Genomic DNA, 19,475 nt, shown 5'->3' with positions numbered 1-19,475 from the left:
TAAGTATATGGAAGTTGCTTTAGGTGGAAGCGTCTTATAAGGAACATTGTAATGTAATGATAGTAATGATGATCCATCAGCAGGCAGTTGTGTAAAGAAACCAAGTGCATTTACTCAAGTTCTGTACTTAAATACACTTTTGAGGGAAAGTACTTTTCTTGTGTATTCCAATTTGTTGCTACTTTTACTTACCCTATTACAATTCAGAGGCTTTAGTTAATTTGCAGATTTGGATTATAAATAATATGATATATATAAACAACCCTTGATAACACATTAATAATTATAATTAAAACATATTATACATATTATAGTATGGGGCAATCTGCATAATGAGTACTTTTACTTTTTGTACAAAGTATAATTGGATGTCAATACTTTTGTACTTGTACTTGAGTAACATTTGGAATACAGGAATTGTACCTGAAACAAACAAAGTCGCTGAGGCCGGGCCTGTTTGATACTGTATGACACGCTAAAGAAGAGTACTTGCTCTGATCAGAACTCTGTTGAATTGTAATGTAGTTTAATGAAAAATACGCGGAGATCAGACATAGTTATTGTAATACTAATGATCAAAGCAATCATAAATCTTGCGGTCAACAAAAAGTACAACGGCCCTGTGTCACCCTCTCTTCCACACACCCACCTCACGCAGGGGAACATGATTATAATGAGTGCCGCCCATACCCATGTGACCCAAGCCAACCAATCAATAGTGATTAAACACATATCTTATATTAAAACAAAACACATTACTATACATGTTTCATGGCTCCTACAAGAGTATCCCCACAACAAATGGGCCATAAGAGCGGCACAGGTGTTCCATTATGCATCGGAGGCCTGATCCTGATCCTCTGCCTCTGACAGGAAGTCCTGTGGTGAGCTCTAGTTCTGCTCTTGTAGCCTGAGGCTCCGTCATGAGGTCTGAAACACTGAACCACAGCCTGGCAGGATTCTCCCACCTCTCACTGCCTGGCTCTAGCTGATGAATGACAGGGGACTCCTCCCCTGTCGGCACAGGAGGGGAGCTTCCTTTGGTGGCGACCTAGTAACAAAGTGAATGGCGTTTGGCTGCTGCTATTATTAGCTGCCTAAGCTAGTTTAGGCTATGGCAACAAATAGAACGTGACATTAAATACTGATAGATGTTGGAATGATGTGCTTTAGCTGTGTGCCTTATAGTCAACAGAGGATGGTTATTGGAGGGGAAACAATTGTATCAAAAATAATTTGTGGACCTTGGGGGACATAGCCTTCTCCTTAGCTAACCCATCCCTCTTGGAATCCCTCCCCAAACAGAACTGACACTGCACCAACATGTCTATACTCGGATCTCAAATCGAAACTCATATTTGGTGTTTTATCTTTTAAGTTGTATTTTATGAGTTTAAAATGTTTGAATCATTTTACCCTGTATATTTAAAGTCTCTGAGAATCTTAAAAATAGTCAGTCAGGATCCTCTCTATGGTGCAGCTGTAGAAGGTCAGGATCCTCTCTATGGTGCGCCTGTAGGTCAGAATCCTCTATGGTGCACCTGTAGAAGGTCAGGATCCTCTCTATGGTGCACCTGTAGAAGGTCAGGATCCTCTCTATGGTGCACCTGTAGAAGGTCAGGATGCTCTCTATGGAGCACCTGTAGAAGGTCAGGATGCTCTCTATAGTGCACCTGTAGAAGGTCAGGATGCTCTCTATGGTGCACCTGTAGAAGGTCAGGATCCTCTCTATGGTGCACCTGTAGAAGGTCAGGATCCTCTCTATGGTGCACCTGTAGAAGGTCAGGATCCTCTCTATGGTGCGCCTGTAGGTCAGAATCCTCTGTGGTGCACCTGTAGAAGGTCAGGATCCTCTCTATGGTGCACCTGTAGAAGGTCAGGATCCTCTCTATGGTGCACCTGTAGAAGGTCAGGATGCTCTCTATGGAGCACCTGTAGAAGGTCAGGATGCTCTCTATAGTGCACCTGTAGAAGGTCAGGATGCTCTCTATGGAGCACCTGTAGAAGGTCAGGATGCTCTCTATGGAGCACCTGTAGAAGGTCAGGATGCTCTCTATAGTGCACCTGTAGAAGGTCAGGATCCTCTCTATGGTGCACCTGTAGAAGGTCAGGATGTTCTCTATGGTGCACCTGTAGAAGGTCAGGATCCTCTCTATGGTGCACCTGTAGAAGGTCAGGATCCTCTCTATGGTGCACCTGTAGAAGGTCAGGATCCTCTCTATGGTGCACCTGTAGAAGGTCAGGATCCTCTCTATGGAGCACCTGTAGAAGGTCAGGATCCTCTCTATGGAGCACCTGAAGGTCAGGATGCTCTCTATGGTGCACCTGTAGAAGGTCAGGATGCTCTCTATGGAGCACCTGTAGAAGGTCAGGATCCTCTCTATGGAGCACCTGAAGGTCAGGATCCTCTCTATGGAGCACCTGTAGAAGGTCAGGATGCTCTCTATGATGCACCTGTAGAAGGTCAGGATGCTCTCTATGGAGCACCTGTAGAAGGTCAGGATGCTCTCTATGGTGCACCTGTAGAAGGTTAGGATCCTCTCTATGGTGCACCTGTAGAAGGTCAGGATGCTCTCTATGATGCACCTGTAGAAAGTCAGGATGCTCTCTATGGAGCACCTGTAGAAGGTCAGGATGCTCTCTATGGAGCACCTGTAGAAGGTCAGGATGCTCTCTATGATGCACCTGTAGAAAGTCAGGATGCTCTCTATGGAGCACCTGTAGAAGGTCAGGATCCTCTCTATGGAGCACCTGTAGAAGGTCAGGATGCTCTCTATGATGCACCTGTAGAAGGTCAGGATGCTCTCTATGATGCACCTGTAGAAGGTCAGGATGCTCTCTATGGAGCACCTGTAGAAGGTCAGGATGCTCTCTATGGAGCACCTGTAGAAGGTCAGGATCCTCTCTATGGTGCACTTGTAGAAGGTCAGGATCCTCTCTATGGAGCACCTGAAGGTCAGGATGCTCTCTATGGTGCACCTGTAGAAGGTCAGGATCCTCTCTATGGTGCACCTGTAGAAGGTCAGGATCCTCTCTATGGTGCACCTGTAGAAGGTCAGGATGCTCTCTATGGTACACCTGTAGAAGGTCAGGATGCTCTCTATGGAGCACCTGAAGGTCAGGATGCTCTCTATGGTACACCTGTAGAAGGTCAGGATGCTCTCTATGGTACACCTGTAGAAGGTCAGGATCCTCTCTATGGAGCACCTGTAGAATCAATCAATCAATCAATCAATCAATCAATCAATCAATGTTTATTTATATAGCCCAATATCACAAATGTTACATTTGTCTCAGTGGACTTTACAGTTTGTACAAAATATCAGTATGACAATACGACACCCTCTGTCTTTAGACCCTCACATCGTACAAGGAAAAACTTCCAAAGAAAACCCACAGTTTAAAGGGAAACATGGGAGAAACCTCAGGGAGAGCAACAGAGGAGGGATCCCTCTCCCAGGACGGACAGACGTGCAATAGATGCCGTGTGTAAATTGAAAAGATAATACATTTGCAACATAGGTAGTCCAAATGTTTGGAAATGCATGTGTGTATAATAGGAAGATGAATCCACAAGGATATCCATCCAGGACCTATGATCCAGGACCACAGCCACGACTCAAGATCCAGGGCTCGCGATCCAGGACAGAGGAGCGCAGGATCATCCATGACTCCGGATTCCGGCGTATATAGACACCAAAAAGAAAGACATTTGGGGAAGCTGGGTTAATCGGAACATGAGAGTACACAGGTATAGACAGAGAGAAGGAAGAAGTAAGATGTCCCCAGACAAACTAAGCCTATATCAGCAAAACTAGGGGCTGAATCTAATCAGCCCTAACTATAAGCTTTATCAAAAAGGAAGGTCTTAAGCGCACTCTTAAAAACGGATAGGGTGTCTGCCGCCCGAACACAAACTGGAAGCTGATTCCACAAATGTGGAGCTTGATAAAAAAAGGCTCTGGCTCCCATTGTACTTTTAGAGACTCTAGGAACAACCAACAACCCTGCATTCTTGGAACGCAATGCCCTAGTAGGACAGTAGGGTATAATGAGTTCTTTAAGGTAAGATGGCGCCTGCCCATTAAGGGCTTTGTAGGCGAGAAGAATCATTTTAAATTCTATCCTGTGTTCTATAGGGAGCCAGTGTAAGGCAGCCAGAACAGGAGTAATGTGGTCCCTTTTCCTAACTCTGGTTAGTACACGAGCTGCAGCATTTTGAATCAGCTGAAGCGACTTGACTGACTTCTTGGTACACCCTGATAATAAGGAATTACAATAATCCAGCCTTGAAGTAACAAATGCATGGACTAGTTTCTCTGCATCGTTTTGAGGCAAGATATGCCTGATTTTTGCAATGTTACGTAGATGGAAGTAGGCGGTCCTTGAAATTGATTTTATGTGGGCGTTAAAGGATAAATCCTGATCAAATATAACACCAAGATTCCTTACAGTCTCACTGGAGGCCAAATTAATGCCATCCATAGTTAGTATATCCTTAGATAATTTGTTTCGTAGATTCTTCGGGCCAAGTACAATAACTTCAGTTTTGGTCGTGTTTAACATCAAAAAGTTTAAGGTCATCCACGTTTTTAAGTCCTTAAGGCAGTCTTGAATTTTATTTAGATGATTAATTTCATCAGGCTTGATTGATAAATATAGTTGAGTATCATCTGCATAACAATGAAAGAATGAATGAAAACAATAGAAGGTCAGGATCCTCTCTATGGAGCACCTGCAGAAGGTCAGGATCCTCTCTATGGTGCACCTGTAGAAAGTCAGGATGCTCTCTATGGAGCACCTGTAGAAGGTCAGGATGCTCTCTATGGAGCACCTGTAGAAGGTCAGGATGCTCTCTACGGTGCATCTGTAGAAGGTCAGGATGCTCTCTATGGTGCACCTGTAGAAGGTCAGGATGCTCTCTATGGTGCACCTGTAGAAGGTCAGGATGCTCTCTATGGTGCACCTGTAGAAGGTCAGGATCCTCTCTATGGTGCACCTGTAGAAGGTTAGGATGCTCTCTATGGTGCACCTGTAGAAGGTCAGGATCCTCTCTATGGTGCACCTGTAGAAGGTCAGGATCCTCTCTATGGTGCACCTGTAGAAGGTCAGGATCCTCTCTATGGAGCACCTGCAGAAGGTCAGGATGCTCTCTATGGTGCGCCTGTAGAAGGTCAGGATCCTCTCTATGGTGCACCTGTAGAAGGTCAGGATCCTCTCTATGGTGCACCTGTAGAAGGTCAGGATCCTCTCTATGGTGCACCTGCAGAAGGTCAGGATCCTCTCTATGGTTCACCTGTAGAAGGTCAGGATACTCTCTATGGTGCACCTGTAGAAGGTTAGGATGCTCTCTATGGTGCACCTGTAGAAGGTCAGGATCCTCTCTATGGTGCACCTGTAGAAGGTCAGGATCCTCTCTATGGTGCACCTGTAGAAGGTCAGGATCCTCTCTATGGAGCACCTGCAGAAGGTCAGGATGCTCTCTATGGTGCGCCTGTAGAAGGTCAGGATCCTCACTATGGTGCACCTGCAGAAGGTCAGGATCCTCTCTATGGTGCACCTGTAGAAGGTCAGGATCCTCTCTATGGTGCACCTGCAGAAGGTCAGGATCCTCTCTATGGTGCACCTGTAGAAGGTCAGGATGCTCTCTATGGTGCACCTGTAGAATGTCAGGATCCTCTCTATGGTGCACCTGTAGAAGGTCAGGATGCTCTCTATGGTGCACCTGTAGAAGGTCAGGATCCTCTCTATGGAGCACCTGTAGAAGGTCAGGATCCTCTCTATGGAGCACCTGTAGAAGGTCAGGATCCTCTCTATGGTGCACCTGGAGAAGGTCAGGATCCTCTCTATGGAGCACCTGTAGAAGGTCAGGATCCTCTCTATGGAGCACCTGTAGAAGGTCAGGATGCTCTCTATGGAGCACCTGTAGAAGGTCAGGATCCTCTCTATGGTGCACCTGTAGAAGGTCAGGATGCTCTCTATGGTGCACCTGTAGAAGGTCAGGATCCTCTCTATGGTGCACCTGTAGAAGGTCAGGATGCTCTCTATGGTGCACCTGTAGAAGGTCAGGATGCTCTCTATGGAGCACCTGTAGAAGGTCAGGATCCTCTCTATGGTGCACCTGTAGAAGGTCAGGATGCTCTCTATGGTGCACCTGTAGAAGGTCAGGATCCTCTCTATGGGCCACCTGTAGAAGGTCAGGATGCTCTCTATGGAGCACCTGTAGAAGGTCAGGATCCTCTCTATGGTGCACCTGTAGAAGGTCAGGATCCTCTCTATGGTGCACCTGTAGAAGGTCAGGATCCTCTCTATGGTGCACCTGTAGAAGGTCAGAATCCTCTCTATGGTGCACCTGTAGAAGGTCAGGATGCTCTCTATGGAGCACCTGTAGAAGGTCAGGATCCTCTCTATGGAGCACCTGTAGAAGGTCAGGATCCTCTCTATGGTGCACCTGTAGAAGGTCAGGATCCTCTCTATGGTGCACCTGTAGAAGGTCAGAATCCTCTCTATGGTGCACCTGTAGAAGGTCAGGATCCTCTCTATGGAGCACCTGTAGAAGGTCAGGATCCTCTCTATGGTGCACCTGTAGAAGGTCAGGATGCTCTCTATGGAGCACCTGTAGACGGTCAGGATGCTCTCTATGGTGCACCTGTAGAAGGTCAGGATGCTCTCTATGGTGCACCTGTAGAAGGTCAGGATGCTCTCTATGGTGCACCTGTAGAAGGTCAGGATCCTCTCTATGGTGCACCTGTAGAAGGTTAGGATGCTCTCTATGGTGCACCTGTAGAAGGTCAGGATCCTCTCTATGGTGCACCTGTAGAAGGTCAGGATGCTATCTATGGTGCACCTGTAGAAGGTCAGGATGCTCTCTATGGTGCACCTGCAGAAGGTCAGGATCCTCTCTATGGTGCACCTGTAGAAGGTCAGGATCCTCTCTATGGTGCACCTGCAGAAGGTCAGGATGCTCTCTATGGTGCACTTGCAGAAGGTCAGGATGCTCTCTATGGTGCACCTGTAGAAGGTCAGGATGCTCTCTATGGAGCACCTGTAGAAGGTCAGGATGCTCTCTATGGTGCACCTGTCGAAGGTCAGGATCCTCTCTATGGTGCACCTGTAGAAGGTCAGGATCCTCTCTATGGTGCACCTGCATAAGGTCAGGATGCTCTCTATGGTGCTCCTGTAGAAGGTCAGGATCCTCTCTATGGTGCACCTGTAGAAGGTCAGGATCCTCTCTATGGTGCACCTGTAGAAGGTCAGGATCCTCTCTATGGTGCACCTGTAGAAGGTCAGGATCCTCTCTATGGAGCACCTGCAGAAGTTACAGAGTATCCTGGAGTCCATGTTGAACCTCCTCAGCCTGCGGAGGAAGAAGAGCTGCTGTCGAGCTTTCTTGGTGGTGGTGTGAAGAGTCCATGTCAGGTCCTCAGTGATGAGTCCATGTCAGGTTCTCAGTGATGAGTCCGTGTCAGGTCCTCAGTGATGAGTCCGTGTCAGGTCCTCAATGATGAGTCCATGTCAGGTCCTCAGTGATGAGTCCGTGTCAGGTCCTCAGTGAAGAGTCCGTGTCAGGTCCTCACTCAGTGATGAGTCCGTGTCAGGTCCTGAGTGATGAGTCCATGTCAGGTCCTGAGTGATGAGTCCATGTCAGGTCCTCAGTGATGAGTCCATGTCAGGTCCTCAATGATGTGGACAGCGAGGAACCTGAAGCTGCTGACTCTCTCCACCGTAGTCCCATTGATGGCGATGGGGGCGTGTCCCTCTCTCTGCTGCTTCCTGTAGTCCACAATCAGCTCCTTGGTTTTGCTGACGTTGAGATGGAGGTTGTTCTCCTGGCACTAAGATAACACGGTTCTGACCTCTCAGTATGCCGTGTCGTCATCCCCGGTGATCAGGCCAATGACGGTCGTGTTGTCAGCAAACTTGAAACAAACTTTAAAGCTTGGCAATTTTATTAAAATCATATCAAGCAAATAATATGTTGAAGAAAATATAATGTATTTGCACATTTGGCTGTTTCTCTGCTTTGAGATCAGAGAGAAATCAGCTTACACTGACTTGCGGAAATCTAAAATGAACTATAAGACAAGCTTTTTGACTAAATCATTGTCAAATTGAGACACATGGAAATTACAACGAAATTCTTTGGGATAATAATCCTTTTTAACTTAAAATCCATACATTGTTTAAAAACGGATGCAATGTGTTTGGTAGAAGTGTTACGTTTTGTCTCTGTGTCCTTCAGTGGCCCTGCCCATGGTGAACGACCTGGAGCTGTTTGATATCACTCACAGCACCATGATGGTCCGCTGGAAGATTGCCGCCGGGGCTTCTGAGTACATGATCCTCTACGCCCCGCTGACTGAGGGAGACCATGCAGACGAGAAGGAGGTGAGGAGTGTGTGTGTGGGTTTGTGTATTGCAGGGAGCAGACTATACAGATAGGAAAGCAAAGCCACAGAGATTTAGGAGATCAGAAAACATCTCATTGCCTTGTGTAACGGATACATCAAATGATCACAATATGATCCTATTACACTCGTGTCTCAATCAATGTGGAGTAATACATTTAATAAAGCTAATACATATTCCAACAATGCTTTCTTTATGGATTGTCAGTAACATTTACACTGTGTTGTTTAAAATATAGTCGAATGGCAAACACCACTACTATTTCCACATACAGTTGGGTACAAAATCGTAACATTTTTGCGAACAAGATACTAGCAAGTGTTTGAGCTAAAGAGAACTTCACAGAACTAAGCAGTGGAAGATCCAGTTCTGACTCGCAGTTTGAATATCAAACACAACTGAGTTCTGAGAAATACAGATGCTTTGGTTAAGATTTTCAGCCACATTTTACTATCGCGAGGCACAACTAATTTGAGTGTCCTTCTTAATTAAAGAGCATGACTTTGCAAAGCCTTGGCTTTATATTTTTGTCTTTGCCTTCAATTTTTGCATCATTGAGTTTATCCAAATTGGCTAAAATAGGGTCAGCAAACGTATACTTCTACTGGCCATTCAAATGAATACATCTGACCTGAAGCCTGTGTATTATGCAGAGTTGCTTTAAAGTCAGGTCTGCTTTGATTTGTTGTTTCTGATATGATCCCCTGCATTCTTTGTATTGAGCTCATCATCCTTTTATACCCTGCCTTGAGTAATGATCAGTAAAGGGGATAAGACCCAGAACAAAATAATAAAGGCATAATGCTTTTAGCAAATGGTGGACATGTTTTGAAAGTAAAATACAATAACAAAGAATAAAGTAGTTAGGTCACAGCTGCAGCTTCTCAAGGCAGCATTATAAATAGCACAACAAACCCTGATTAGCCTCTTTATTGTGCACAACCCCCCAGAAAAAAAGAACAAAAAACAAACGGGGAAACATTTATCAGGGGTTAGGTAAAAAGTTCACTGATTTTTTTCAAGAGAAATTACTATAAATTGAAAAACGTATACAAGCATCAGCGGGTAATGAAGCCAACAACTGGAAAACTAAGTAACAACATGTAGCTCCTTGACAGATGGAGTGAGCAGTGATGAAAATGACGAATGAGTTAGCAAAGCAGAGGTGTGAAGGGTGCGGCCACTCATCTGTATCTCCTCCCCATAAATCCTTATTAGCGTCGTCACAATCCCCTCCAGGCAGAAAGCAATAAAAACAATTCAATTCAATACCAGGATGGATGCTTTCCAGTGGGGAGGATGAGCCAGGCTCTGAGGCCCTACTGTCAGAGCCCGGGCCTGGCTCCACTCAGGGACTTTGGCCCAGACGAGTCTGGGCCAAAGCCAGAGAGCTCAATAAAGGTTGTTTCCAAGAGAGAGGACACACATATTGAGAGATGTGAACAGCAAGGGAGATTCTAAGGTAGGGTCCTGACAGAAATGGGCCTAGCAGATTTCATCACCCTCTGAAGTGGTCTATTGTCCTGCCTTATAACAAAACCAACAGGGATTAAGCGATGGAAAGAAAGGCCAACAAAATATAACAACAACATTGACAACTCTATTCAAAAGGTTCACATTTCTCTCTCAGTTTACAAAGAAGTGAAGTTCTCAGTAGCTTATCTAACTCCTGGCAGTTGTGTCAAAGGAGATCTTTTCTTACTGAGGTACATATTATGTAATGTTAAAATAGATGTTGGTTGATTTTTCACATATATGATGTTTTGGTCCTCAACTGTATACAATTATCCCAATCCATGAATCAATGAAATATATTTGTATTGCCGATTATCCAAATGTTTTTATATAAATAAGTTAATATTGACAACTGCTAGCTTAACATCTCGTCTTGTACATGTATGGCCTCGATCAAAGAACCTCTTTGTCATTGTCATCTTTTTATTCCATTTGATCACACTTGGAAATGTTCAATACCACTTGCACATTCATCCACAGCTCCAAAAGTGCTTCGACTTACTTGCCATGTTTTCTTCTTGTTAAGAATCTTGACTCAATAGTATGAGGACTCAAATACACAACCTAGAGACAAAAACGGTTTGAAGAAAATGTACTTTGCAAAAACAAAATCACTCTTCCAGAGGATATAACAAACTGTCAAAAGTTAAGCGCTCACAATGGAGGATAAAAGGCAAAACACTGAGTCCTTTAAAGGGATAGTGGAAATGGAACCTCAAATAGTTTCGTTTTAACTTATATACAAGCATAATTACGTACCAAAACAATCACACCTGATTAAAAAAATATAATAATTGCCTTACGCATGTTAGAAGCACTTTATTGCAGCTTCCCCGAAGTTTTTTAGAAACGAAATGTTCGACTCAGCCAAACCGGAAGTGACGAAAACTTAGGAAGACGATACGATAACAAACCATGGCGTCTATGCAGAATGAACGTGGAAGGGCAAATATACCAGACAAAGAAAAAGATTGTACGAGGTATCCAGTGATGATAGCGAGTCAGAAACATCCTCTCGGCTTTCCTACGAAAATGTCGTTTTAGGAACTGAATCTGAATCCGGTTCAGTAAGCGACGATGGTGACAATATTGAGCCAGACGATGGACCATTACGTCCTTATTTGTTCGAGCCCGAGCCCGAGGTGATGGTTCACGGCATGGGCAATGGCGAGGATGACCAGGACCAGGCGCCAGATGATGCACCCCTACGCACAAATAATCTTGACTGGTAGGTCCCTAAGCATAGCTCACGCATCTTAAGATCACCTGTAGCCTTTACAAATATTAATCATTGTTAACCAGTTAAGCCCGAAGGTCCCCCCAGTGGACCCCTCCCACAGTTGTTTTTCTCTCACATGTCTCAGGGCTTCTTAACATTTATGAAACTATTAATGTTTCATACCCTTTTAAAGGTAAGAAACTCCGCTAACTGACAATAAGAACAATTGTTAGCTAGAAAAAACACAAGAGTAATACCAAGCCTTTGAATTAGCATTGAGCGAAACAATGCTAACTAATGCTAACGCTTTTTTACACACAACACACGGTAGAAATGCCCTTATTACTATCTTAACTGCACAAACAAGATATACGATTTAAAGCTGAGACTCCACAGATTCCACACATGTAATGTCATCACTGTAAGACCTCGAATTCCTGGAGCTATCAGCCAGAAAAGAGAAAGTAAACAACATCCGGTTCCAAAAATATTACAATAATTACGTCTTCCCTTTTTTGATTTGTGATCAAAAGTTGTGTTCAACGGAATAAAAACGCATCTCAAGGTTAATCCAATGTCGTTGTGTCACGTAGCACTACAGCCATACAAAACACATCTATTCACCATAATAAAGGTCGGCTATTCACATGCAAATGCTATTGAATGTCCGCCATTGTTTGTGCCCGTCTTCCTATGCTCTCGTCATCACCCGAAGATTCCCGACGATTCCCGAAGTATTTCGTTTCATTGAGAGGGCGCAGTAAAATTGAAAATAAAATGAAACTAGGCGCATGAAATAAAAAAAAATTGTTTATTATGCTTATTTTTAATAAAAATACATAAGTTAAACCCAACATTTGCAGATTTCCACTATCCCTTTAAATGATGGCTTGGATCATTGCTTCATGGAACGAATGAACAATACAAACCGACAACTAACAAGGGGAGACAGGACAATATATACATGAGGTAAGTGGGCACAGGTGGAAACAATCAGGGGCGGGGCAGACGCTGACGATGGCGGGAAAAAGAACCAAGGCAGGAAGTAAAGGGACCTGGAATGAGACATGATGAGTACAAAATAAAACAGGAAGTGGAACATAAACTAAACTAGCATGAACATGACAATCACAAACATGACAACACTTAACATATTTGACGGGACACTACAGTACCGACTCCCGAAGGCCCAGGCTGCTCAGGGTGACGATCATAGAAGTCACTGATGAGTGTCTTGTCCACAGCGAAAGTCGACCCAGCAACGCTCCTCAGTGCCGTAACCCTCCCAATCGACCAAGATTTGTCGTCCTCGGCCCCGTTTGCAGACCGCCGGAAGTTTCCTGACTGTATACACCGGCATCATACATCATACATCATACATCAATGATCCGGGGTGGTGGAGGGGCTTGGAGGTGGGAACCAGAGTGCTCTCTCGAACTGGCTTGAGTTTGCTCACATGAAACGTGGGATGGACCCTCAAAGATCTGGGGAGTTTGAGGCGCACAGAGACAGGGTTAATGACTCTTGAAATTGGGAAAGGGCCCACTAACCTCTGTGCCTACTTTTTGGAGTGAACGTGTAGGGGTAGATCCTTGGTGGAGAGCCAGACTTTCTGGCCCGGCCTGTAGAGGGGGGCCGAATGCCGGTGACGATACGCCGCTGACTTCATCCGGGCCGAGGTCCGGAGTAGCGCCTGCCGAGCACCGGCCCAAACCCGCCGACAGCGTCGGACCATGGCGTGCGCGGATGGAACCTTGATTTCTTCCTCATTAGCAGGGAAGAGAGGAGGCTGGTACCCGTTAGCACACTGGAAAGGGGAAAGAGCCGTGGCAGCCGAGGGGAGAGTGTTGTGGGCGTACTCTACCCTGGTAAGGTGATCGCTCCAAGTGGTCTGCTTCTGGGACACGAGGCACCTGAGGCATGTTTCGAGGTCTTGGTTCAGGCGCTCTGTCTGACCGTTGGACTGCAGGTGATAGCCGGAAGATAAGCTGACGGTGGCACAGAGGAGCTGGCAAAACTCCTTCCAGAAGTTGGAAATGAACTGTGGTCCTCTGTCGGAAACTATGTCACTGGGGAAACCATGGATTCTGAACACGCGAGTTAATTTTTATTTAATCGTTTATTTGGCAGGGACAATGCACAGTAATGAACACTTAAAACATTCAAATGTGTCAAGGCATGTCAGGCATTACAATCCTAAATCATCTTAAGATCATTTTAATTATTCTAAAGTCAGTCTGCAGTCTCTTTTTGTATTAGGTATTTAAACCCTCCACTGAAACCCAGGCTAATGAAAACATTTCAGGGCAACTTGGACATTTTTCATTTAGAAATAGCAATTAATCTTTTATTGTGTGTTTGTATCTGCATATGACAGAAGGCACAACAGCACCCGGGCACAGCAACATGCCTCCTGATACTGCATCATCCTGCTTTATTTATATGCAACCCATGTCAACGATGATCTGTTTGGTTAAAAAAACATCCACAAGAAAGTTGAACCGGCCCAATGATGTATATAATAACCATTGCATTAAGGGTCAATCAGCGACAAAATACATCTGGAACGTTTGTCGCAGCATATTTAGAGTCAGTACGCCAATCCCTGTCTAAAATTCTCCATCGGTTATTAAATATGACGGACAATTTGGCAGTTCATCTTATTTCTCTCGGACTCCAAAAGGAGATCCATTTATTCATAGAATGGGCAGAAAGAAGAGCAGATGGACAAACAGCCTCCACTCTGCCAGAATCTTTTTTTGAATATTGGTTTTGTGTTTGGCAGAATGTGAATGATGGGGAAGTCTGTGGCAATGGTGTGTTAGCAGCTGTATTATACTGGAGTTAATCATCTTCTGAAAACACAGAACCTCTGATCTGGCATCAGACAGTGATCGGTTAGAAATCCTTTAGAGCTTTGTCATCTGCATGACAAAGCTCCAATGAGAAACATAGAGAGAGTAAGCCAAACTGCAGAAGTTTGATTTATATACCATCCCCTTTCAAAAACATCATTTTAAAGTGTTTTGAAGTAAGGAACCTGTACAATTGTATTACACTGCTTAGTTGAATACTCAATTCTGATTGGTCATTGGACATTCAGCAGTATGCAAAAAGCAGTCCGGTCTGTTGAATGTCAGTTGTGGCCAAAAAACACATTAGTTATATATCACACAGGCTCCGCCCTCTACTGGACTATATGGGTACTACTCTCTACCATGCTATGCGAGCATTCACCTACTGAGTTGCATAAACGTAGCCAGCCAATTGGGGCGAGCCTACCTGAAAGCGCGCGCAGGCCCACAGTATATAACACGGCTACGCCTCCCGACTGCCATCCTTTTTCTCTTCAGCGAGCGAGCAACAACTGACAGAGAAAGTAAAACGTTTGAAAGAAGAAGAAAGAGTTATCATATCTTCATGGAGTCTCCACTTCTAGAGACCCGGGCCTGTCCTTCGTGCCCTGGCTTAATAGCGGGCGCCGATCCCCACCACCTCTGCTTCGAGTGTTTGGGGGACCAGGATATGGCCGAGGCGGTGCCATTCACGTTCGCCATTCCAGCGGGCCGGATGGCTCCGTTTGCCGGGGAGGAGGATGACGAGGACTTCTCGTTGTCGGGCACTTCCGGGTCCGGCGTCCATGGAAGTCCACCGCCCAGGTCTGTACTTCCCCCTAGGTGATGACCATGGCGGCGGAGTGTGGCAGCCCATCTGCTCCCAGCAGGCAGCAGGCTGGGCAGAGAGCCTCTGCCCCGCTGCCGCGTGACAGGGCGGCTGCAAATAAACACGGGTGTGTTGGGCGTCTCGATCATTGCTCTTCCGCAAGATGCCCCACCTCACCAGATCAGAGCCATTATTTGGCCGCAGCATCGGCCGAATTAGTAGCTTGGTCTACGATGTGGCCGCCGCGGCTTGCCGTGTGATGTCCCTGGGGAACTTTCCAAAAAGACCATGATGATCTCCTAGGAGCCCCCATGTATACCCCCATTGGCCAAACTTCCTGTTTTGGAAGGTTTGCCAGCGGAATAGGCCACCAGAGAGTACTACAGCTTCTTAGCTGCGGCTCCACAGATGCTTGCATGTCCCCTAAACACAGTTTTATGGGGAATATAAGCTCAGCTGTGTACTGACAGAGTGGATGGACAAGACACTGAGACTGGGTTATTCACTCCAGTTTTGCAGCGTCCCTCCTCCATTCAGGGGCATAAGAGAGGCAAATCTATCATCCTGGGAGGAGATAGGTTTCCTTTAAACACAAATTCAGGCCCTGTTGCCAGAATGTATGTATTGTAACCATAGTTCTAGAGTGATGTGTGTGTGAAAAATACATTCAATAAAAATGATAGCATTTATCCCAGAGTAAGAGTCATCTCTCTCCACAATTTCACATTTCCCCATAATGTCTCGTTGAAATCGGCAAGATCCATTTCATACGATGTTAATTGGGCACCCATTATGAGACACAATTCCCCACTCGCCGCCCCAGTTGTAACTCCAGTAAAGGAGGCAGCCAGTGGGCGCGCGCATGTGAGTGTGATTAACAGCAGGAAGTGCTGTCAAAGCGCTATGCGGGTGCAGGGACATTATGGCCGGCATCTTGTTGTCAGAAAACACACCTCGCCTAGTGTAATAGCTCCGATTGATGCATTTCACCGTCTGTGTGAAGACGGCATTATGGCGGAGCGCGCAGCCCCCCGAGAGCGTGCCACGGTGCGTTCAAGGACCTCAGTAGAAAATCGGCCCTTTCTGTATCAACCCCCCATGAGCCAATCTTCTTTTTATGGAAGGTTTGGCGGCGGAGTGGGCCACCAGAGAGTGCTACAGCTTCTAGCTGCGACTCCACAGCTGCTTGCAGGCCCCCTAACACAGTTTTATGGGCAATGGAAGCTCAGCTGTGTACTGACAGAATGGATGGACAGGACACTGAAACTAGGGTACTCACTCCAGTTTTGCAGGGTCCCTCCTGCAGGCAAATTCATCATCCAGGAGTAGATAGGTTTCCTTTCAACAGTGTGCACTCTCAGGACAGAGAAAAGGGGCTTTACTCCATGTACTTCCTGGTTCCCAAGAAGACAGGAGAATTCAGACCGATTCTGGATCTTCGCAGCCTGAATCAGCACATTGCCTGCGAAAAGTTCCATATGTAAACCAATTATTGGAACTTGTGCAGCTGGGCGATTGGTTCACAACAAGCGGCAAACTGTGGGGTAGAGACGGGAAGCCAATACGGAAGTGCCACACACTGCAGTTCATACATGGGCCGCTAGGGACTGGCTGCAGAAAGGAGCAATTTCCATTGACCCCCATGTTAAAATGCCCAACTTTACAGCAGAAAAAAACATGTTTCTACCCATGGATGCAATAAATATTATTATCGATATAGTTAGATTCCACCTTCATGATTATGAATCTGTGAGTGAATTGTTTTCAAACACGACCCTTTTATTTATATTAGGTCTTAACGTTTTTGCATAAATTAGGGCGTGGTCACTTTGATGGACACGTACATGCCTCACTGTCAGCTAACAGCAACTTGTCCACTCTGCTAGGCTACAACCATAGAGGCTACAATGTTAGTTAGTCATAGTACTGTACTTGACCCTTTAGCTTTCGCCGTGTTCGTGGTGATTGTGCCTTTTAGGGAATATTGTTACAAATACCAGACAATTAAAATGTCGTGCTGTGCGCTTGAATGTACTAACAGAACTTCCAAGAAGTCTAAAATGATAATATTATACATGTTAACCCCGTTCGCAGGTGTTTCTGTGCTTGGTAGCTTAGCTTGTTACTTATTAGCCAGCTAAGGACGTAATCCTTTATGCATACATATACATTTTAGTTTTTGATTCAGCCTTGGGTAAGACTTTTATAGTCTATGGCTAGACGCTCATAATGCTAAACGGGAGCAAATGTTAATAGGGGACCCGATTATCCCAGTGGTGGCCGCCGGAGCTAACGGAGCCGCAGGGGGCTAGCTCCAGCCGGCGTCCCGGAGCTAGCCCACTGCGGCTCCGTTAGGTCCGGGCGGTGGAGTCCGTCTTTTCTCAACGTGTGAATGACAAGCATTAAGAATAACAAAATATAGCTAATTCTCTTGCAGATTGTCTCATTTGATTATGAATGTAACGTTTATATAGAGGAACTACACTGTTAGCAGTAACTTGGTATGCATGTATTTCATGTTAGCTTAGCTTCTTAGCCTGAGCTAGCTCTGTTTACTTCCAGTTCGGAGGCAGCAGGTCCCGCCTCGGCTCCGCCTCTTTGCCCTTATTTGGAGCAGGCGGGATTAGACTCTGACGTCACAGTCGAGCCGTTAGTGGCCGACTCCGCCTACTAAGGGCTTCACGGCAACTCTGCAGAATCCTATGGGTGACGTCACGGACACTACGTCCATTTATATATACAGTCTATGGTTCACAACCATCGACCTGAAGGACATAGGCGGATTTTGCGGGTGGGCAGGGGGGGCATTACCCCCCCTAGTGGCTGAAATATGTTACAGCATTACTACGTCTAAAGCTGTTCCAATACAAATATTTCGTATGTCAATATTTTTAATAGATGTAATATAATGATTGTTACAATACAAATCTGAATAATATCATGTTTTGTTTGAAATAATTTCATTTTTGAGCAGTCACATGTTGTGACGTGTGTGTGTGTGACGTATGAGGTTAAGGACACAAGTTCCCTCGCTTTTTTTTGCATACAAGTGATTCAGCTATTGTATTACAATGATTAGCAGTAATATATGCGGCGATTTTTAAAACGTTTAAGGCACTAAGTAGGACACTGGTTCATAATATTGTAGCGTGTTCAAGTAACCAAGGGATATAGTAGTTATCAAATAAGTATAAGATGTGCACAGTTATGATACGTTTTACAGATGTAATGCACTGTTGTTGGGGGGAGAGACCGCCCCTTCCATATGAGTGTGTCTGTATGGCGGGCATGAGGCGTGCATGACGGGACGAGTTGTGTTCGTATGTGGAAAAGTCATACTCTGTGCGGTGAACGCTGGCTTTATTGCTACTGTATCCGTAGCACCCCACACAGTAGTTTGGACTGTGTACTGACGTCAGTAAAAAAGGTTTGCCCCCCCCAAGCGCAGATGTCAAACTCCGCCTATGCTGAAGGACGCTTACTTTCACGTCGAAAATTGCTCCAAAGCACAGAAAGTATTTGCGTTTTGCCTTCCAGGGGGTGGCCTACGAGTACAGACTACCGTTTGGCTACTCCCTATCCCCACGCACGTTCAGCAAATGTGTGACCACAGAGCTTCAGCCGCTTTGCGACCATGGCATGAGGGTTTTCTAATGTGACCTCATAGTCATGGCCAGGTCCAGAGGAGAGGCAAACACAGCCCAATTCATCCAAGTGGATTGCGGTCAATTGGAAGAAGAGCAGTCCCATACCTCACCAGCAGGTGGAGTGTCTGGAGATTTTGCTCGATGCAGGCAGACTACGTGCCACCCTGTCAGAGAGCAGACAGGCATCCCTGCTTCAGGCAGTTTGCAGACTGTGACAGGGGGCAACGGTGACAGCTTTGACCATCATGCAGACATGGCTCCTGAGAGGGACAGGCTGAGACGGGAGGGACTGTCTGACAAAGTTATTCAGACTATCCAGGCAGCAAGAGCAGGATCCACCACAGCCTGTTACAGGACGAAGTGGTTGGGATTCCAGCGGTGGTGTGAAGAAAGGAGTCTAGAGCCTCTATCATGTACATTGGGCTCTATTCTGTCCTATTTACAGATACTGGTGGACAGGCGGCTTGTTCATTCCACAATTATAGTGTATAAAGCAGCCATTTCGTCCTGCCATGAGGGATTTGACGGCAGGTCAGCCTTCAGTCAGCCGATTATGACGTGTTTTTTTGCAGGGGGTCAGGAGACAGCGCCAGTGGTGCGGGCCTCCTCCCCACAATGGGAATAGCCGTTGGTGCTCGAGGCTTTGGTCACAGAACCATTTGAGCCTCTGGAGCTCTCCTCCCTGAAAACACTGTCATTGAAAACAGCTTTGCTGCTTGCCCTGACTTCAGCCAGGGGAGTGTCCGAGCTGACCGCTCTGTCGGTGCACCCAAGTTGCCCTTTGATCCGGGGTGACCGTAGCAGACCGAACCCCTCCTTTGTTCCCAATAACCTAAGGAGTTATTTCAGGTCGAGGGCTATACAGTTAAACTGCTTTATTCTTCCACCCCATATTGGGGACAGGAAGGCTAAACTGCACCTCCTCTGCCCGGTGCGTGCGCTGGCATGTTATGTAGGGCGCACGGCTTCCATTAGGCGCACTGAACAGCTGTTTGTGTGCTTTTGGGATGGTGTGGCCGGTA

The 19,475-nt window shown here is 45.9% G+C and overlaps 1 protein-coding gene across 4 annotated transcripts in view; it reads left to right on the top strand.

Annotated features, from left to right (window-relative positions):
- Window positions 1-19,475, top strand: part of LOC117536481 (collagen alpha-1(XIV) chain-like) — a 220,089-nt gene that overhangs the window by 91,199 nt on the left and 109,415 nt on the right. For all 4 annotated transcript variants that reach the window (XM_034201380.1, XM_034201379.1, XM_034201378.1 and 1 more), the window contains one exon: window positions 8,243-8,388. In XM_034201380.1, the coding sequence (XP_034057271.1) occupies window positions 8,243-8,388 (146 nt within the window). The remainder of the gene's footprint in view (window positions 1-8,242; window positions 8,389-19,475) is intronic.

This window comes from Gymnodraco acuticeps, unplaced genomic scaffold, assembly GCF_902827175.1.
Source record: "Gymnodraco acuticeps unplaced genomic scaffold, fGymAcu1.1, whole genome shotgun sequence".
Taxonomy (NCBI): Eukaryota; Metazoa; Chordata; class Actinopteri; order Perciformes; family Bathydraconidae; genus Gymnodraco; species Gymnodraco acuticeps.
Note: the sequence above shows the minus strand (reverse complement) of the source record. Positions and strands in the feature narration are given on the sequence as shown.